The 23800-nt window shown below is 41.1% G+C and overlaps 1 protein-coding gene across 1 annotated transcript in view; it reads right to left on the bottom strand.

Moving 5' to 3' along the window:
* Window positions 1-20226, bottom strand: part of LOC135476367 (tRNA (uracil-5-)-methyltransferase homolog A-like) — a 35693-nt gene extending 15467 nt beyond the window's left edge. The window contains exons 1-11 of the mRNA XM_064756366.1: window positions 20160-20226; window positions 19207-19309; window positions 9240-9597; window positions 9000-9089; window positions 8388-8424; window positions 7708-7759; window positions 5977-6046; window positions 4291-4345; window positions 3508-3602; window positions 526-574; window positions 111-174 (exon numbers count right to left, since the gene is read on the bottom strand). Coding sequence (XP_064612436.1) covers window positions 111-174; window positions 526-574; window positions 3508-3602; window positions 4291-4345; window positions 5977-6046; window positions 7708-7759; window positions 8388-8424; window positions 9000-9089; window positions 9240-9597; window positions 19207-19228 — 892 coding nt within the window. The 5' untranslated portion in view covers window positions 19229-19309; window positions 20160-20226. The remainder of the gene's footprint in view (window positions 1-110; window positions 175-525; window positions 575-3507; window positions 3603-4290; window positions 4346-5976; window positions 6047-7707; window positions 7760-8387; window positions 8425-8999; window positions 9090-9239; window positions 9598-19206; window positions 19310-20159) is intronic.
* Between the last annotated feature and the right edge of the window lie 3574 nt (window positions 20227-23800).

Genomic DNA, 23800 nt, shown 5'->3' with positions numbered 1-23800 from the left:
TCTCTAGCCAGCCCTCCATATCACTGGGACCCTAAGACATCAACACAATAATGGTGCAATAATAGTGCATTTAGCGTAATGCTGTTATGTTGTTACTGTCGCAGACTAACCTTGACCTTCAGGACTACATCCCAGCGTGAACTCACACTTATTTCTGTAACCCGTCAGAATGGGCTGTGGGTGACACGAGAGAGCAGCAAATTACACAGGTGTTAAGTACAGCAAGCACAAATTAATTAATTTATTTTACTGACTGATATTCTGCTATACTCAGGAAGTTTTCACTTATACAGTGCCGGTTTATGGGAGAAAGATTAAAAATGAACATAAATTCCTTGACACTTATCACTGTTGTAAAACTTTTAGAAAACGTTTTTTTTTGTTTTGTTCTTTTTTTTTGTACTGCACTGGATTGGACAGACCAATTCCTTGTTTATTCACAGAAAGAATAAATGTCCTTGTTATGCATTATCACAGGACACCTGCCAAATTAAACAAACCATTTCCAAATAACATCCTACTCACCGACCTCAAGATGGGCAACAGTTCACAACACAGACCTCCATTGGCAGACCTGAAACCAACATGGCCGCCAGATTTGTTAATCTCATGTCAGTTTCCCATCTACATTCTGTCACTCACTGGGACGCATACTGACGAAGACGTGTTTTTCACCTGAAGACTAGCATTTTTCAAGAGACACACTTTATTTCATTCGAACTGATTCACTCACATGATAGGGCCTTTTCAGGAAGTATGATTAATTTCTTGTAAGAAAAACATTTTAAGGCCTTTATATGTTTCTGAAGGTGTTTTCCTTTTAACACCCTTATAAGGTCTACTGGAGGTATACTTGAGGTACATCTGAGGTGTACCATTGAGAGATAGTAAATCTGAACTGAGGTTTGCCTAAGGTATACTTGAGGTGTATGTGAGATGTTCTGAAGGTGTATTAGAGATACCCCCATTTATGCAGTACTCCCTCAGTGGAGGAGTACCCTGTAAATATTAATATGATGCTTGAGGGGTATCTGAGGTACAACTGAGGTGTAGCTGAGGTACATGCTTATGGGCAAGGTGGATGTACACTGTTTCCACTGTATAAATTATAAATAAATTTTACTAAGTTTGTGAGTGCATGGTGTTCTTTGTTTACAGTATCTGTAAATCTCAGCTACACAGGATTTACACAGAAAGTGGACTATTTGAGTCTGAGAATGAGACAGACCGAGGGGTATGAAACTTCGCTGCCTGAACCCACCATGTTGTACTTGCTATTGTTTTAGCACTGGCACTGGCGCCACAATGTCTGGTTAACAAGCGGCAAGTCTAGACTGCTTCGGGAACTATCAACGGCTGGCAACGAGAGCTAATGTCATCTTCGACACACCTGTTGAATATAGGTCAAAGCGCATGCTGGCCAAAACACTATGTTATGATCAAAATGCCCACCGCTGTTGGCTTCTTCACGAACATGGATAAGTATGACCTTCCGATGCCAACAGATAATTGTGTAGAGTTATACTCATATTCTGTCAGACGGATCGGAATCTAAAGACCAGGTGATTCCTTCCTTACGGACGGCGTGGGTTAAAACCTAGGAAAATACCTGCATTTACAGCACTGTCAGTGATAGCGTATTCATTACACTTGTGTAATTCTCAGTTCATTAGACTTGTGTGATTCTCAGTTTGTTAGACTTGTGTGATTCTCAGCTCGTCACACTTGTGTGATAGTTCGTCAGACTTTTCTGATTTCTCAGTTCGTCAGACATGTGTAATTCTCAGTTCGTCAGACTTGTGTGATTCTCAGTTCGTTAGACTTGTGTAATTCTCAGTTCGTCAGACTTGTGATTCTCAGTTCGTTAGACTTGTGTAATTCTCAGTTCATTAGACTTGTGTGATTCTCAGTTCGTCAGACTTTTCTGATTTCTCAGTTCGTTACACTTGTGCAATTCTCACCTCATTAGACTTGTGTAATTCTTAGTTCGTTAGACTTGTGTGATTCTCAGTTCGTCAGACTTGTGTGATTCTCAGTTCATTACACTTGTGTGATTCCCAGTTCGTTAGACTTATGTGATTCTCAGTTCGTCAGACTTGTGTGATAGTTCGTCAGACTTTTCTGATTTCTCAGTTCGTCAGACTTGTGTGATTCTCAGTTCGTCAGACTTGTGTGATTCTCAGTTCGTTAGACTTGTGTAATTCTCAGTTCATTAGACTTGTGTGATTCTCAGTTCGTCAGACTTTTCTGATTTCTCAGTTCGTTACACTTGTGCAATTCTCACCTCATTAGACTTGTGTAATTCTTAGTTCGTTAGACTTGTGTGATTCTCAGTTCGTCAGACTTGTGTGATTCTCAGTTCGTTACACATGTGTGATTCCCAGTTCGTTAGACTTGTGTGATTCTCAGTTTGTTAGACTTGTGTGATTCTCAGTTCGTTAGACTTGTTTGATTCTCAGTTCGTTACATTTGTGTAATTCTCAGTTCGTCAGACTTGTGTGATTCTCACTTCGTCAGACTTGTGTGATTCTCAGTTCATCAGACTTGTGTGATTCTCAGTTTGTTAGACTTGTGTGATTCTCAGTTCGTTACACTTTTTGTAATTCTCAGTTCGTTAGACTTGTGTGATTCTCACTTTGTCAGATTATCATAAGATTAAATCGCTAGCAAAATGAAAATTTTAAATATTATTTGCAAGTTCTGTACTCGACAAAGGCCTTTGTGCATAACTTATTTGTTATCACTTCTTGATTTTGTCTGTCTTGATCTTCATGAAATAAATCCTAGTGTTCATTATTCTAAAAATCTCGCTGCCGTCATCTGCACTTTGAATTCTTTGAAGATCGTTCCACAAGAAATGAACAATTACTTTCAGCGTTAATTTCCCGTCAAGTTCAAGATAGTTAAATTTATACATAGGAAAAACATTCTATACTATTGTCAGTGACAATTTCCAGAATCTGGCTTTTATATTTTGTATTTTGTCTCTTCTACGGCTTCGTCTTGTTCATCTGTTTGCTAAGTGTTGAGTTAATCTAGTGAAGTCTCGGACAGCCACGTGATCAAGTGAAGCGATTCTGAAGCCTGACTGAGCATGAACAACAGAGCTTCATATCCCTTCATCTATCATAATCCCAGTTTGAATGGATGAATGAATGAATGAATGTGATGTAACTTTTATTTAAAAAGAGGGTAACTGTCAATTTGTACAGTGTCCTTTTCCCAGAGTCTCTAATATAATTTATAACAGAAAATAAAAATCTAGAAACAATATATTCAGTTCCATTTCCAAAACATGAAAACAGTCAATAATACATCACTACAAATATCAGCTAAAACCATAAATAAAGGTGTGGTTCAATTTACTGTTTGAGGTAATTTTTCAAATATTGTGACCTAAAAACTGTAAGTGCTGGTGCTGTTGTGATGGTGCTATTGTGATGGTGCTATTGTGATGTTATATTCTTAACTGTAAAACCGTGTCACTGAAACAGTAACAGAGCCTACCTTTGTTGGCGCAGCCATGGTTTCAGATGTTCACACTGACAATCCATCTGACGACCTAGTTTCCTGAGTACATCTTTAATAATTTCTGTTTTCACCTAGAAAAAAGAATATAGATGATACATCACCAATTAAAGATCAAAAGTTGTTCCATACTGAAGCCCCATTATTTCAAAATAATAGCTCTCTTGGATTAGAAAATAATTTTCCCATTTTTTTTTAGCCACAGCATCTTTGAGAGGCCCTATTCTGATAAAATAAATATGGGTGAGACAGTGTAAACAGGAGAAAAATTTGAAAATGAGACCCCCTTATTTCAAATTCTGGCTAAATCTATGAGGCAGATAGAGAAACAAACACGGACACACTAATGCAACCATGCAAATTACAACACATATCCATACTGATACCAACGTTTTAAGTTCCCATCAACAATCTTTATACAATACAGTCAAGATTTTTTCCACAAATGACTGGCTTAAATTAATCTACACTCTTTGACAGATATTAATGTTTTACTTTATTTGTGTCAAATATAACTGCTCCTTTAAACACGGGCCAGAAGACCACAGCTACAATCTCCATCCATTAATCTAAGTTCATCCTAAAGATGGCCAGCCAACACCTTGTGGATGGTCGTGGCTTTCCCCCAGGCTCTGCCCTGTTTCCTCTCACCATAATGCTGGCTGGTCATCATACAAGTGAAATATTCTTGAGTACTGTGTGAAACACCTATCAAATAAATAAATAAATTTAACAACACCACCCGATGGAAATCCAACAAACCTTAAGTTGTTCATCATACTCCATTTCCCACAATGGTGTCACAGAGTTTTTCAACCTACAGAAATCAAAACATTTGTATGTGATTTCTGAATTGCTTTTAAAAAATACAATGGAAAAGTGCAGAAAAACATGCATACAGGTATCCTAGATTTGGCTGTCGTCAGTAAAAGCTTTCTTCTTCGAGTCCACATACATTTACTTGTTTGTATGCTTGGGTTTTTATGTGTACTTTTTCCAGTCATATGGGGATGAGGAGTCATTAGATGTGTACACATATAGTCTTCCTGTGGAGTCACCAAAAGTGCCGCTAAAGTGCTGCTGCCACTGAAGCATCGTGCTGAAGACACCAGACTTACCACCCTATGTAGTCAGGTTACACTGACACCTGGCTATCCAGTCCTGTTTCCTTGCTCTAACCTCTCAGTGCTGAGCGCCAAGTGAGAAAGATACAAGTACCATTTTAAAAATGTTTGGTATGACCAGATCCCCCCTTTGAGGGTTTGCATGTGTGTGTTTATCTCAGTGTCTCCTAGCAACGCCAAGGAGACTGGCCTCCATGCAACCTATTAATAGTGCACTCTTCGTGGAATGCCACAAAAGATACCAGGCTTAAAGGCTTAACTGCTCAGAGTATGTTGACACCAAATGCTTGACCTCTACCCGTGTACAGTCTGTGTGAGTTCCAACCATAATACATGTAGGTACTGATATGACAGGCAATCATACAGTCTGTCACAGGTACATGTGACAGGTAATTGTACATTCTGTCATAGGTACATATGACAGGCAATCATATATTCTGTGACAGGTACACGTGACAGGCAATCATACATTCTGTCACAGGTACATGTGACAGGCAATCATACATTCTGTCACAAGTACATGTGACAGGCAATCATACATTCTGTCACAGGTACATGTGACAGGCAATCATACATTCTGTCAAAGGTACATGTGACAGGCAATCATACATTGTCACAGGTACATAGGACAGGCAATCATACATTCTGTCACAGGTACACGTGACAGACAATCATACATTCTGTTATAAGTACATATGACAGGCAATCATATATTCTGTCACAGGTACACGTGATAGGCAATCATACGTTCTGTCATAGGTACATGTGACAGGCAATCATACATTCTGTCACAAGTACATGTGACAGGCAATCATACATTCTGTCACATGTACATGTAACAGGCAATCATACATTCTGTCAAAAGTACATGTGACAGGCAATCATACAATCTGTCACAGGTACATGTGACAGGCAATCATACATTCTGTCTAAGGTACATGTGACAAGCAATCATATATTCTGTCAAAGGTACATGTGATAGGCAATAATACATTCTGTCACATGTACATGTGACAGGCAATCATACATTCTGTCACAGGTACATGTGACAGGCAATCATACATTCTGTCACAGGTACATGTGTGAACAAAACCTGATGATTATCTTGAATATAAATTATTGAACTAGATTTAATTTTTTTTTCATTCTTCCAAAACCATTAAATTCTTGAATTATACAACAGCATGCATTACTGTTTTCAATATTAACATATCCTTATATAACAGTAATAAAATTCCTGTGGAATTACAGTCATTACTCCTCTGAATTACTGTGTTTTTGCCTTCTTTATTTCAGTTCCTGGCCCAGACTAAAATCAACTTACTTGATATTCCAGGGAATCTGGTCTTCTGCCGACATTTTGGCTTTCTTGTTGGCTGAACAGTCAGGCTTTTCTAAAATACAAAATGTACAGTTAGAAGTCCATTCCCTAGAAATATGCAACTTATCTATGGCTAGTCTCCACTACACATTACACATGTCATCTGTAGAAGCTCATACCACCTGGCGGAGAAATATGCCAGCCTCTTGGGTGGGAATTGTGAATTGAATCATGGGAAATCTAATGTGAACGGCCGCTGCAAGATCTGCTCATACTTTAAAACCAAATCTCCTTATTTAGAAAACTCCTTATTTAGAAACTGTGATTTTGATAATCATTGTTGGCATGCAGTTATAAACCCATGGACTCATAATTTTCAAGTCTCTTTCAACATAACCCACGTTGCATGGATCACACCCTGTATCAGCCGTTTCTCAAACGTTCGCTGCGCCACAGAGAGAAAAACAGTACATGCAGATACGTCACATGATATGTTAGAGATGAGAGAAAAGCCATGGAGACCAGCTATAGGGAAGCTGCATACTTCTAGCTAACGGACTTCTGCTACGGTACATTACATGTTCTTTATCTGACAGGTGTTGAACACATATTAACATCTATTTATTTACTTTGCATGCCCAAGAAATTTTTCACTTATACCATACATTGAAAATGTTTTGTTAACACTGTTTTCACTTACTTCAGATAAATTTATGATGGGGCCTCCTTATACAATAAATGCTGGGGTCTGCTTAACTATACCACCAAAAACACACACCATACCACCAAAAACACACACCATACCACCAAAATGTTCCATCACTGAACTTATGCACCTTAATTACAGCATATTTTCTTGAAGAAATACTTTCAAATGAAGATATACTTTAAAGGCACTTTATCTCAGTTCTCTGAACTTTCAGAGAACTTTCCCTGCAGTAACTTGATAAAACTTTCCCACAATTAACTGATGAGCTTTCCCACAAGTAACCGATGAGCTTTCCCACAAACAACTGATAAAATTTCCCGCAAGTGACTAATGAACTTTCTTGAATGTCACTGAGCTTGCCGACAGGTAACTGATGAGCTTCCCATATGCACAACTTTCTTGAATGTCACTGAGCTTGCCGACAAGTAACTGATGAGCTTCCCATATGCACAACTTTCTTGAATGTCACTGAGCTTGCCGACAAGTAACTGATGAGCTTCCCATATGCACAACTTTCTTGAATGTCACTGAGCTTGCCGACAGGTAACTGATGAGCTTCCCATATGCACAACTTTCTTGAATGTCACTGAGCTTGCCGACAAGTAACTGATGAGCTTTCCATATGCACAACTTTTCATCTGCACAGCAGTGGAAGACATAGGATCCTCTATAAACTGCATGCATGATCACATAGAAAATAGCGGACTCACAGAAAAATAGCAACTTGTCGCCATGTAACATGCAGGTTTGGGGATACCACACTATGATAACAAGAGTGACATTCCTTTGTATCGTGTACCGTTATACAGACAGCTGGGGATGGGACATCAGGAATTGTCTGCTCGACCGAAAAGTGATATTTAACGAGTGCAAATAACAATACAAGATAGTCAATTAACCCAAACTTGCCATACAGCAGTCACATCATTTTGCACTGGGGTTTCACTCAGCTGTCGTAAACATGCAACTCAAAAACTGCATAAATTGTCTTCAGGTAGGAAAAATTCTATTCAAGCATTAATTACCTTGATTTTCCTTCCTCTTTTTCTGGAGAGGGTCTGCCGTGGGATTGGCTTTCTGTGAAAGAAATGTATTTATTTATTTCATTGGTATTTTATGCCATACTCAAGAATATTTCACTTATACAACTGTGGCAGAGAAAGGAAACCGGATGGAGCCCGGGGGAAACTGAAGGAAATGAAGTGTGGTCCATTCATTACAAACTGAAGAGCTTACAAGTGCTGGAGCAAAGCACACAAAAAAATTTCTACTCATTAACTTCTCAATTTAATTAGCCTCCTTAATTAGGAAAATTTAAAATGCTGACCTATATTCACAGGGGACAGCAGTTACAACATTTTAGTTCTCCTTTACAGCTTAAAGGTCATTTCAACCATCACAGAGACATTTTAGCTCTCTTTTATAGTTCACGTCACTGCAATCCACGAGACATTTTAGTTCTCTGTTACAGTTTACAGGTCATTTCAACCAGCGTGGAGATATTTCAGTTCTCTTTCATACTTTACAGGTCATTGCATCCAGTATATATACATTTTATTTCTGTCCTCACAGCTTACAGGTCACAGAAACATCAACCATCTCAGAGACAATGATCTACAACTTGTGCTGTCATGACAGTTACTATGGCGATGGTTTCTGGGTTCTGATTCTAGATTTAATGCAAAGGTCATCAACTTGTTCTCACCTTGACCTTCAGAGTGGACCCCCCTCCAGACATGGCCCTCTAACGCAGACATGGCATCCTCACGGTCTTGCTCGCACCTGGGGAGATTGATTGACTGGTTGGTAACTTGACTGACTGATACACTTTCTCACTTCTAGCACCATACATCTAGGTTGTATGAATGACTGATTGACAGATCAGATGGTTTGCCAGCTGATTTATTTATCTATTATTTACTCACTTGCATGTATTTGATTGGTGTTTACCTCTCTACTCAAGGATTTTTGACTTACATAGGTATACAACCAGACAGGAGCACTCCGTTTTGCACAGTACTTGTTAGTCACTTTGTTAGTCAGTTGGTAATCACATGGGTTTTACTTATTTCTGTACTAATTTTGATTTTTGCTTTAAACCATACTGAAAAAGGTCTTCACTTATGCGATGCCCGTGAATTTTTATGGATGGCAGACCGGAATCCGGAGTGCACGGCCTAAAAACCACCCTTATAACATCTGACATCAGTACAATGGCATCAGAGTTATGCTCTTGGGTGTTTTGCCAGGTTCCTATTAACAGCATTACGTTAGTTTTACATTGAAGCAGCACAGAAACATTTTGACCTTGACATACCTGAATGTAATGTAAGCGAAGGTTTTATAAGGAATGGCTTTGATTTTGTTTGGCTTTAGTTTCAAGCTGATCAGCTTTTTCTTCCAATTGCTGGAAAACAACAAATCAGAAATGTTTACATGTTACAAAATTTTATTTATTACAAAGCAATTTTATCAGCCAAAAAAGTGATTTACCATATTGTGAATCAATGTTCAATTAGTCAAATTTTTTGTCTCATCACATAAACATTTCTCTCACTTACCCCCAAAACCGAACTTTAGCGGCAAATTGCTCAGCTCAATCTTGAAGATCTCTGATGTAAATTCGTCTCTCTTGAGATAAAAAATACGGGTCGACTTCTTCAGAGATTTCTGCAATCTTACTATCTCCAGCCACATTAGGGCCATCTCTGAACCCTCCTTTTGGTTAGCATCTTGACCATCAGTCTGGTCACACTCTGTTCCCTCAACTGGGTCACCCTCTAGAACCTTATTAGGGGAATCCCCAGGGTTCTCTTCAGCAGCATCTTGTACACTGTTCTCAGACTGGCCACCAATCATTACTTCACTTTCTGTTTGACCAGTTTCCATTTTGACACATGTGTTTTCCACTTCAACTGAAAAAGAAAAAAACAAGAGAGAAACATAATGTTAATGACTTGCAAAATATTGCACAACACACCAAATCTGGTAAAATCCTTGAACAAACATTTCCTAATTCACTTTACTTAATTAAAGGGAATTTTGACAATATCTTTCTTATCACAGCAATAATATATTTTCTTGCAATAAAAGCTGAGACTGAGGCTGTGCACTGACCCCTGTTCACAGAAGTCATACTAGTATTGGTATTGTCTGTACAGGATTCTGGCCAGATCACCGATCATCGCACGATCAAAGACAATGGCACGGGAGTAGTGACATGCAAAATATCGTAAGGTAAATTGGCATATGACAAACGTACAATGAATAAATGTTGTGAGACACTTTGTGAAACTGGGCCCAGATGCTTTTACTGTTCGTTTGAAATAATTAAAATACCAATGTCACAAGGCAACATCTTTAGTGCTGCCTAACTGGAATGCTATGCCAAAGATACCAAACAGAACACCCCCTGAGCCTCCTGTCAGTATATTCTAACAATGTGCCAACCTCACCTATCCCTTGAAGGCAAACAAACCGCTAGTGTGAAGTATATATCAAATGAAAGACCATTTAACAATGTCTATAAAATTAGTTTGATTTATTTTTTTTAGCTTTTTTTCAGTCTACCGAAATGCATTTGAAACTACGCTGGTTCTATGGTGGCCTTGTTCTAATCATACTGGGACTAGTGACATCAATTAGGTTAGCACACACAGACTGCTACATTTCATCACTCAAATTGGCACCAGCGACATCACTTAGGTTAGCACACACAGACTGGTCCATTTCATCACTCATATTGGCACCAGTGACATCACTTAGGTTAGCACACACAGACTGCTACATTTCATCACTCATATTGGCACCAGTGACGTCACTTAGGTTAGCACACACAGGCTGCTACATTTCATCACTCATATTGGCACCAGTGACATCACTTAGGTTAGCACACACAGGCTGCTACATTTCATCACTCATATTGGCACCAGTGACGTCACTTAGGTTAGCACACACAGGCTGCTACATTTCATCACTCATATTGGCACCAGTGACGACACTTAGGTCAGCACACACAGACTGCTACATTTCATCACTCATATTGGCACCAGTGACGTCACTTAGGTTAGCACACACAAACTGCTACATTTCATCACTCATATTGGCACCAGTGACGTCACTTAGGTTAGCACACACAGACTGCTACATTTCATCACTCATATTGTCACCAGTGACGTCACTTAGGTTAGCACACACAGGCTGCTACATTTCATCACTCATATTGGCACCAGTGACGACACTTAGGTTAACACACACAGACTGCTACATTTCATCACTCATATTGGCACCAGTGACATCACTTAGGTTAGCACACACAGGCTGCTACATTTCATCACTCATATTGGCACCAGTGACATCACTTAGGTTAGCACACACAGACTGCTACATTTCATCACTCATATTGGCACCAGTGACATCACTTAGGTTAGCACACACAGGCTGCTACATTTCTTCACTCATATTGGCACCAGTGACGTCACTTAGGTTAGCACACACAGACTGCTCCATTTCATCACTCATATTGGCACCAGTGACGTCACTTAGGTTAGCACACACAGGCTGCTACATTTCATCACTCATATTGGCACCAGTGACATCACTTAGGTTAGCACACACAGGCTGCTCCATTTCATCACTCATATTGGCACCAGTGACATCACTTAGGTTAGCACACACAGACTGCTACATTTCATCAATCATATTGGCACCAGTGACGTCACTTAGGTAAGCACACACAGACTGCTACATTTCATCACTCATATTGGCACCAGTGACGTCACTTAGGTTAGCACACACAGACTGCTACATTTCATCACTCATATTGGCACCAGTGACGTCACTTAGGTTAGCACACACAGACTGCTCCATTTCATCACTCATATTGGCACCAGTGACGTCACTTAGGTTAGCACACACAGGCTGCTACATTTCATCACTCATATTGGCACCAGTGACGTCACTTAGGTTAGCACACACAGATTGCTACATTTCATCACTCATATTGGCACCAGTGACGTCACTTAGGTTAGCACACACAGATTGCTACATTTCATCACTCATATTGGCACCAGCGACATCACTTAGGTTAGCACACACAGACTGCTCCATTTCATCACTCATATTGGCACCAGCGACATCACTTAGGTTAGCACACACAGGCTGCTACATTTCATCACTCATATTGGCACCAGCGACATCACTTAGGTTAGCACACACAGACTGCTACATTTCATCACTCACATTGGCACCAGTGACGACACTTAGGTTAGCACACACAGACTGCTGCATTTCATCACTCACATTGGCACCAGTGACGTCACTTAGGTTAGCACACACAGACTGCTGCATTTCATCACTCATATTGGCACCAGTGACGTCACTTAGGTTAGCACACACAGGCTGCTACATTTCATCACTCATATTGGCACCAGTGACCTCACTTAGGTAAGCACACACAGACTGCTACATTTCATCACTCATATTGGCACCAGTGACGTCACTTAGGTTAGCACACACAGACTGCTACATTTCATCACTCATATTGGCACCAGTGACGTCACTTAGGTTAGCACACACAGACTGCTCCATTTCATCACTCATATTGGCACCAGTGACATCACTTAGGTTAGCACACACAGGCTGCTACATTTCATCACTCATATTGGCACCAGTGACGTCACTTAGGTTAGCACACACAGACTGCTACATTTCATCACTCATATTGGCACCAGCGACATCACTTAGGTTAGCACACACAGACTGCTCCATTTCATCACTCATATTGGCACCAGCGACATCACTTAGGTTAGCACACACAGGCTGCTACATTTCATCACTCATATTGGCACCAGCGACATCACTTAGGTTAGCACACACAGACTGCTACATTTCATCACTCACATTGGCACCAGTGACGACACTTAGGTTAGCACACACAGACTGCTACATTTCATCACTCATATTGGCACCAGTGACGTCACTTAGGTTAGCACACACAGACTGCTGCATTTCATCACTCATATTGGCACCAGTGACGACACTTAGGTTAGCACACACAGACTGCTACATTTCATCACTCATATTGGCACCAGTGACGTCACTTAGGTTAGCACACACAGACTGCTACATTTCATCACTCATATTGGCACCAGTGACATCACTTAGGTTAGCACACACAGACTGCTCCATTTCATCACTCATATTGGCACCAGTGACGTCACTTAGGTTAGCACACACAGACTGCTACATTTCATCACTCATATTGGCACCAGTGACATCACTTAGGTTAGCACACACAGGCTGCTACATTTCATCACTCATATTGGCACCAGTGACGACACTTAGGTTAGCACACACAGCCTGCTACATTTCATCACTCATATTGGGACCAGTGACGACACTTAGGTTAGCACACACAGCCTGCTACATTTCATCACTCATATTGGGACCAGTGACATCACTTAGGTTAGCACACACAGACTGCTACATTTCATCACTCATATTGGCACCAGCGACATCACTTAGGTTAGCACACACAGACTGCTCCATTTCATCACTCATATTGGCACCAGCGACATCACTTAGGTTAGCACGCACAGGCTGCTCCATTTCATCACTCATATTGGCACCAGCGACATCATTTAGGTTAGCACACACAGGCTGCTACATTTCATCACTCATATTGGCACCAGTGACGTCACTTAGGTTAGCACACACAGGCTGCTACATTTCATCACTCATATTGGCACCAGCGACATCACTTAGGTTAGCACACACAGACTGCTCCATTTCATCACTCATATTGGCACCAGCGACATCACTTAGGTTAGCACACACAGACTGCTCCATTTCATCACTCATATTGGCACCAGCGACATCACTTAGGTTAGCACACACAGACTGCTACATTTCATCACTCATATTGGCACCAGCGACATCATTTAGGTTAGCACACACAGGCTGCTACATTTCATCACTCATATTGGCACCAGTGACGACACTTAGGTTAGCACACACAGACTGCTGCATTTCATCACTCATATTGGCACCAGTGACATCACTTAGGTTAGCACACACAGACTGCTGCATTTCATCACTCATATTGGCACCAGTGACGACACTTAGGTTAGCACACACAGACTGCTACATTTCATCACTCATATTGGCACCAGTGACATCACTTAGGTTAGCACACACAGACTGCTACATTTCATCACTCATACTGGCACCAGTGACGTCACTTAGGTTAGCACACACAGACTGCTGCATTTCATCACTCATATTGGCACCAATGAGGTCACTTAGGTTAGCACACACAGACTGCTACATTTCATCACTCATATTGGCACCAGTGACGTCACTTAGGTTAGCACACACAGACTGCTGCATTTCATCACTCATATTGGCACCAGTGACGTCACTTAGGTTAGCACACACAGGCTGCTACATTTCATCACTCATATTGGCACCAGTGACATCACTTAGGTTAGCACACACAGGCTGCTACATTTCATCACTCATATTGGCACCAGTGACGTCACTTAGGTTAGCACACACAGACTGCTGCATTTCATCACTCATATTGGCACCAGTGACGACACTTAGGTTAGCACACACAGACTGCTACATTTCATCACTCATATTGGCACCAGTGACGTCACTTAGGTTAGCACACACAGACTGCTACATTTCATCACTCATATTGGCACCAGTGACATCACTTAGGTTAGCACACACAGACTGCTCCATTTCATCACTCATATTGGCACCAGTGACGTCACTTAGGTTAGCACACACAGACTGCTACATTTCATCACTCATATTGGCACCAGTGACATCACTTAGGTTAGCACACACAGGCTGCTACATTTCATCACTCATATTGGCACCAGTGACGACACTTAGGTTAGCACACACAGCCTGCTACATTTCATCACTCATATTGGGACCAGTGACGACACTTAGGTTAGCACACACAGCCTGCTACATTTCATCACTCATATTGGGACCAGTGACATCACTTAGGTTAGCACACACAGACTGCTACATTTCATCACTCATATTGGCACCAGCGACATCACTTAGGTTAGCACACACAGACTGCTCCATTTCATCACTCATATTGGCACCAGCGACATCACTTAGGTTAGCACGCACAGGCTGCTCCATTTCATCACTCATATTGGCACCAGCGACATCACTTAGGTTAGCACACACAGGCTGCTACATTTCATCACTCATATTGGCACCAGTGACGTCACTTAGGTTAGCACACACAGGCTGCTACATTTCATCACTCATATTGGCACCAGCGACATCACTTAGGTTAGCACACACAGACTGCTCCATTTCATCACTCATATTGGCACCAGCGACATCACTTAGGTTAGCACACACAGACTGCTCCATTTCATCACTCATATTGGCACCAGCGACATCACTTAGGTTAGCACACACAGACTGCTACATTTCATCACTCATATTGGCACCAGCGACATCATTTAGGTTAGCACACACAGGCTGCTACATTTCATCACTCATATTGGCACCAGTGACGACACTTAGGTTAGCACACACAGACTGCTGCATTTCATCACTCATATTGGCACCAGTGACATCACTTAGGTTAGCACACACAGACTGCTGCATTTCATCACTCATATTGGCACCAGTGACGACACTTAGGTTAGCACACACAGACTGCTACATTTCATCACTCATATTGGCACCAGTGACATCACTTAGGTTAGCACACACAGACTGCTACATTTCATCACTCATACTGGCACCAGTGACGTCACTTAGGTTAGCACACACAGACTGCTGCATTTCATCACTCATATTGGCACCAATGAGGTCACTTAGGTTAGCACACACAGACTGCTACATTTCATCACTCATATTGGCACCAGTGACGTCACTTAGGTTAGCACACACAGACTGCTGCATTTCATCACTCATATTGGCACCAGTGACGTCACTTAGGTTAGCACACACAGGCTGCTACATTTCATCACTCATATTGGCACCAGTGACATCACTTAGGTTAGCACACACAGGCTGCTACATTTCATCACTCATATTGGCACCAGTGACATCACTTAGGTTAGCACACACAGACTGCTACATTTCATCACTCATATTGGCACCAGTGACATCACTTAGGTTAGCACACACAGACTGCTACATTTCATCACTCATATTGGCACCAGTGACGTCACTTAGGTTAGCACACACAGACTGCTACATTTCATCACTCATATTGGCACCAGTGACATCACTTAGGTTAGCACACACAGGCTGCTACATTTCATCACTCATATTGGCACCAGTGACGTCACTTAGGTTAGCACACACAGGCTGCTACATTTCATCACTCATATTGGCACCAGTGACATCACTTAGGTTAGCACACACAGACTGCTACATTTCATCACTCATATTGGCACCAGTGACGACACTTAGGTTAGCACACACAGACTGCTACATTTCATCACTCATATTGGCACCAGCGACATCACTTAGGTTAGCACACACAGACTGCTACATTTCATCACTCATATTGGCACCAGCGACGTCACTTAGGTTAGCACACACAGGCTGCTACATTTCATCACTCATATTGGGACCACTGACATCATTTAGGTTAGCACACACAGACTGCTACATTTCATCACTCATATTGGGACCAGTGACGTCACTTAGGTCAGCACACACAGACTGCTACATTTCATCACTCATATTGGGACCAGTGACGTCACTTAGGTCAGCACACACAGACTGCTACATTTCATCACTCATATTGGCACCAGTGACGTCACTTAGGTCAGCACACACAGACTGCTACATTTCATCACTCATATTGGCACCAGTGACGTCACTTAGGTCAGCACACACAGACTGCTACATTTCATCACTCATATTGGCACCAGTGACGACACTTAGGTTAGCACACACAGACTGCTACATTTCATCACTCATATTGGCACCAGTGACGACACTTAGGTTAGCACACACACACTGCTACATTTCATCACTCATATTGGCACCAGTGACGTCACTTAGGTTAGCACACACAGGCTGCTACATTTCATCACTCATATTGGCACCAGTGACATCACTTAGGTTAGCACACACACACTGCTACATTTCATCACTCATATTGGCACCAGTGACGACACTTAGGTTAGCACACACAGCCTGCTACATTTCATCACTCATATTGGGACCAGTGACGTCACTTAGGTTAGCACACACAGACTGCTACATTTCATCACTCATATTGGCACCAGTGACATCACTTAGGTTAGCACACACACACTGCTACATTTCATCACTCATATTGGCACCAGTGACGACACTTAGGTTAGCACACACAGCCTGCTACATTTCATCACTCATATTGGGACCAGTGACGACACTTAGGTTAGCACACACAGACTGCTACATTTCATCACTCATATTGGCACCAGTGACATCACTTAGGTTAGCACACACACACTGCTACATTTCATCACTCATATTGGCACCAGTGACGTCACTTAGGTTAGCACACACACACTGCTACATTTCATCACTCATATTGGCACCAGTGACGACACTTAGGTCAGCACACACAGACTGCTACGTTTCATCACTCATATTGGCACCAGTGACGACACTTAGGTCAGCACACACAGACTGCTCCATTTCATCACTCATATTGGCACCAGTGACATCACTTAGGTTAGCACACACAGACTGCTACATTTCATCACTCATATTGGCACCAGTGACATCACTTAGGTTAGCACACACAAACTGCTACATTTCATCACTCATATTGGCACCAGTGACGTCACTTAGGTTAGCACACACAGACTGCTACATTTCATCACTCATATTGGCACCAGTGACGTCAGTTAGGTCAGCACACACAGACTGCTACATTTCATCACTCATATTGGCACCAGTGACGTCACTTAGGTTAGCACACACAGACTGCTACATTTCATCACTCATATTGGCACCAGTGACGACACTTAGGTTAGCACACACAGACTGCTCCATTTCATCACTCATATTGGCACCAGTGACGACACTTAGGTTAGCACACACAGCCTGCTACATTTCATCACTCATATTGGCACCAGTGACGTCACTTAGGTTAGCACACACAGACTGCTACATTTCATCACTCATATTGGCACCAGTGACGACACTTAGGTTAGCACACACAGACCGCTCCATTTAATCACTCAAAATGGACATGTACACGTACAGATCCATGAAGGCATTTGCCAAATGGACCTTGACAATATGGATGTGGATGTACCATCACTGAGACTCCCTGCATGGTCTACTACAGACCAGTGTAGAATCTGATGTTTTGAAACCTGTTTACTTAGCAGAAAACAATTTTATAAAAAATTATGTCAAACTGTTTTTCTGGACACTGTTTAATATCTTTCATATAACATATACATCATTTACTGTTTTAGTGTTGAGTAAGTGCCAAACCAAGAAATGTCAAGACTGGCAGCTTTAACGTCTTCTGAAACCCATGTCTCCCTCCCGCGAGGGAGATGTGTGTATAAGCTCTACATCACAGCTTTGTGGTTATATCCACTCTACATCACAGCTTTGTGGTTATATCCGCTATACATCACAGCTTTGTGGTTATATCTGCTCTACATCACAGCTTTGTGGTTATATCCGCTCTACATCACAGCTTTGTGGTTATATCCACTCTACATCACAGCTTGTGGTTATATCCGCTATACATCACAACTTTGTGGTTATATCCGTTCTACATCACAGCTTTGTGGTTATATCCGCTCTACATCACCGCTTTGTGGTTATATCCGCTCTACATCACAGCTTTGTGGTTATATCCGTTCTACATCACAACTTTGTGGTTATATCCGCTCTACATCACAACTTTGTGGTTATATCCGCTCTACATCACCGCTTTGTGGTTATATCCGCTCTACATCACAGCTTTGTGGTTATATCCACTCTACATCACAGCTTTGTGGTTATATCCACTCTACACCGCAGCTTTGTGGTTATATCCGCTCTACATCACAGCTTTGTGTTTACATCTGCTCTACATCACAGCTTTGTGGTTATATCCACTCTACATCACAGCTTTGTGGTTATATCCACTCTACATCACAGCTTTGTGGTTATATCTGCTATACATCACAGCTTTGTGGTTACATCCACTCTACATCACAGCTTTGTGGTTATATCTGCTCTACACCGCAGCTTTGTGGTTATATCCGCTCTACATCACAGCTTTGTGGTTATATCCACTCTACATCACAGCTTTGTGGTTATATCTGCTCTACATCACAGCTTTGTGGTTATATCCGCTCTACATCACAGCTTTGTGGTTATATCCGCTCTACATCACAGCTTTGCGGTTATATCCACTCTACATCACAGCTTTGTGGTTACATCTGCTCTACATCACAGCTTTGTGGTTACATCTGCTCTACATCACAGCTTTGTGGTTATATCCCAGTCTAGTTTTACAGTACCTTCATCAACATGGGCCTCCATAGCAAGTGAACATCTCCCAGGAGTTTGGCTCAAGTCAGGAAGTGTGTGTATAACTAGCTCTCATTTCCTTGTTTGCTGGATCTGAAATGAAAATACATATCAGTATTTAACCTACAAATATGCGTCTATACACATACATAAACAAACAAAAAGTCACATGGCTATACATTAATACATGATAAAGTAGGTAAACCTGCTTTTGGCAAAATTTCCTCAAAATATCAGATTGTGAGTCAATCAGGTGGCCTCAGTCTATGACTGTACTCAAGCAAGTGGACTTAATCTCAGATTGTGAGTCAAGCAATCTGAGATGTGATTCAGTCAATCTCAGGTTGTCAGTCAAGCATGATCAAGGTCCCAATTTCGGATTTAGGGTGCTTACAACTATGCAAAAACACCGGTGTTGCTAGATTATGAGGACCAATCACGTAACAATAATGGCAATTAACATCCCACGATCGGATTGGCTTGGCTTGGCTTGGCTTGGCTTGGCTTGGCTAGGCTAGGCTTGGCTAGGCTAGGCTTGCGACACCAGTGTTTCTGTATAATCATAAGCGCCCTTTGAGTCAAGCAAGTAGGTGGCCTCAATCTAAGTTTGTGAGTCAGACGGGTGGCCTTAATCTAAGTTTGTGAGTCAGACGGGTGGCCTCAATCTCAGACTGCATCAAACTTAACAGCTGAATCCATTTCAAAGCAGTTTCAAATCAGTCATTGGCATTTAGTCCACTGACTGACACTGACGGACACTGACAGATGATACAGATAGGCAGATTATGCCTTGCTCAACTGGATGCGACCTGCAGAAATTTGTAGTCCACAAAACTTAGACATGTCAGAAAAGGCTTGAAGGCAGAGAACAGTGAAAAAGTATGTCTAAAAAATGTTTAGACAACTCAGAAGTGTTATCAGTCAGAAATTAAGATACACTGACCAGTACAACGTGGAGATAAAATTCATTTTTGCCACACCGCTACCCGCGTGCTTTCGATTTACGCTCTGGCGGAAGTGCATGTACTGGGGTTATGGGAACAAGGTGAAATCAAGTAGTCTCTTTTACCAGATTGTGACCTGTCAATCTTAGAAAAGCGCCATATACGCAAACTCAACATTCAACAATTAAATAGGTAAGAAAACACATTTTAATTGACCAATCTGAATTTAGCTTTTCTTTCTTTGTAACACTGCCTCTTGACGAAAGTAAAAACATAAACTCAGTTATCAGTTATGTTGTTATGAAAAGATGCGTTAAGATTAGAAGTAACTAATGCATGTATAGTAGGCCTAATAGTGAGGGCTGATAAGCCCTGTCACCTAATCAAGTCTTGTACCCATACGCCATGTATTTCTCTTGTTCTCCACAAAGATTATGACGTTATCTGTAGTAGCATCTCTACATGCACAAATCTTTTCTGTTATTAAAAGTGAAACGTTATGGTCATTATCATGTTGTAAATTCACTGGTCAGTTTTTTTGTTTTTTTTTTGTTTGTTTGTTTTAGATTTTACAATAGCTTGCTTTGAATCCATAACAAACTGTCCAGTCACGAGAACATGGTGATGGACATACTGATGATAAATTAATTTATCTCACTGATATTATAGATACCTTCAACTAACTTCATTAACTTTTGAACACTGTAATTACTCGCAAATAAAATTGTACCACGCAAGGCACAAAAAGAATCCTCGATGACTGAAAAAACAGCTAAAGGATAAATGAAATGGTAGTATCAGAGTATGTTTTTAAGGAAAATGAAGAAAGGCACAGGCACTCTTCCCCAAAAATTTCATTGTTGATGCACATTTTATGTTTCTGAATAGCTCTTCTATTTTATGCATTTTTCCGCCAGTAGTCTGAAATATTCAGAATCGATGACCATACTCTGAATGCGAAACCAGTTTAGCGACCCCTCCTCCCCCCGTCCTACCCCAATAAACATGAATGTACTGGTCCAATTCCGGGACTTAACCGGTTTGTTACGGCAGTACCGGCAGTTGGAGAGTTTAACAAGGCCAGTGCTGAACCATTTCCGGCTTGCCGCTATTTTGCCAGTGTTATGATCGCCATATCTGGCCCAGCGCTGGCCCAGTTTAGTTTTACCGATACTCAAAGCATGTACTGACCCACCCTCGGGCCATTATTGGCTGGCCATTATTGAGCCATTAAATATCGCCGTAACTTGCCCGTTGCTGACCCAATGAAGCTTTGCCGTTATGGAGACTTTAAAAAATCCCGTCAAGTCCCACGAAGCGCAAAATTTTCTTTAGATAAGTTTGCACAGGCCTGGGTCCAAAGAAATAAAAAGAATAATATTGAGTTGTGTTTTGTTTTTTGTTTGTTTTTTTGTTTTGATTTTTTGTGTGTGTGTGTTTTTTTTCTGCTTTTTTTTGTTTGTTTGTTTTTTTAGGGGGGGGGGGGGGCTATTTATTTTTTATCAGCATACAGTGGCAAATTATTACAACTGATTTAAACTTGAGATATTTCAACATAACCAAATGTGAGTTTCTGTTTACATGGAACGTGAAAATAACTGTTTTCTGGAGCTAAAGCTGCATGTAGATATTATAAAAATATGACATATTTTGTTTTCGCACAACTCGAAACATTGGTCGGGGATTTCCGTGCCTTGTTGCACCTGACCGGAGTTGAGCGAAAACCTCCGAGCGATGTTCCGATTTGAATCGCTCGTAAGCGCTCGGAAAAACGTTCGGAGTTTCCGTACCTTGACCGGAGTTAAGCGGAAATCTCCGAAAGATGTAGGCTGACGAGTACTGTTGGGTTAACGAGCACAAAAGTACGAGACCTAAAATGTACGAGACGTTCTGTTCCGGTGCGCTCACCGGCGTGATACCGGGCCAATGCCGGACCGGACGATAGCCATTCCTTAACGAACATTCTGTAACAGTGAATTCTGGGATCTGGCGCCAAGAAAGCTGTCGGCTGCTACCTAGAGCTACGGTAAGATTGTCTCGAACTTTTATCACGAAAACGTAAAAACTACAGACTGTTACAAAAACATAATGAGTGACGGCAATTCAGTACATTTCACTTTCACTTTCCATTTTCAATTTCTAGATTATAGATACATACGAGTAGGCCAAACGAAGGCCCTGTCTACCTATATTATCAGTTTGGCACGGACAAGGATAAATTTACATGGGGACATTGTCAATCATTGGGAAGCACTGAAATTGTAAAGGCTAAAGCAGACATGCTGCATTCTTTACTTCGTTTTTGATGCCATGCTTATTTATTGACACAGATTGCAATCAGTGAATCACTAAAATAGTGAGTACATGTGACTTATTAAACAAAGTCAGTTGACAATATGTCGTACTGGACTAAAAGAAGGCGGATACATGAAAATGTAAATAAATATCTGTCCAATATAAGCATTGCTCAAAATAGTTCAAGGTCATGTCAGCTTAAAGGCCAGCAAAGTAGACAGACAGCTTTGGAGCATGGTTTGGTGAAAGGTCAAGAATTTGTCTGTAATAACAATGATCAATCTAGTGGAAGTACCAGTAGTACTACTCCATCTGGCATTGGCAGTAGTAGCCGTACTACAGCCGATGTCTCTATCAATACTGCCACTTGTTCCGTTGACAATACCACTACCGACATTAATGCTAGCTCCAAACAAAATAATACATTCACAGACAAAGCAGAAACCAATGATGTATTATATGACATAATTGACAATGAAGGGACATTTCCTAACAGCATACAAACAATGGATGTAGACAGTGATAGATTTAATGATTGCGGTAGTACTGATTCAGAGGAAGAAAATGTTTTGTCGTCAGATTTGTTAGCTGCATGGGCAGTTGAAAATAACATCACTCACACAGCAGTTGGCAGGCTATTAGTCTTACTTAGAAACCATCATCCAAATTTACCTAAAGACCCCAGGACTCTTTTGGATACTGGACATGTTGTGGGGATAAAGCAGATATGTGGGGGTTCTTACTATCATTTTGGACTCCAAGGTTGTGTAATTCGAAGGATAGAATTGAACAAAAATCTGGAATGTATCAAAGTCATAGATGTTCAGGTGAATACGGATGGACTCCCCATTTTCAAAAGTAGTAACACTCAGCTGTGGCCTATTTTGGGAATGATACAAAATGAAGCAAAATGCCAGCCGTTTGTCATTGGGTTGTTTGTTGGACAAGAAAAACCAAAGGATCCTTCTGAATTTTTGAAAGATTTTATCACAGAGTATACAAAGCTAAAACTAGAGGGGATACAATACAAAGGTAGGCATTACCAGATTAACATAACATCCTTCATCTGTGATGCACCAGCACGTGCCTTTATCAAACAAATCAAGTGTCACGCAGGTTATTCCGCATGTGAAAAATGTACACAAAAAGGCGTGTATAATGGGAAAATGACATTTCCTGAAACTCATGCAACGCTGCGAACTGATGAATCATTTGAAAAGCAGGAAGATAAGAACCATCACACTGGAACAAGTCCGCTTTGCAATTTGTTCTCTATGGTGTCACAGTTTCCAATTGACTATATGCACTTAGTGTGCCTCGGTGTAATGCGTCGTATCCTTGTGTT

The sequence above is a fragment of the Liolophura sinensis genome, chromosome 10, assembly GCF_032854445.1.
Source record: "Liolophura sinensis isolate JHLJ2023 chromosome 10, CUHK_Ljap_v2, whole genome shotgun sequence".
NCBI lineage: Eukaryota > Metazoa > Mollusca > Polyplacophora > Chitonida > Chitonidae > Liolophura > Liolophura sinensis.
The sequence above is the reverse complement of the archived record's forward strand: the minus strand, read 5'-3'. Positions and strand labels throughout refer to the sequence as shown.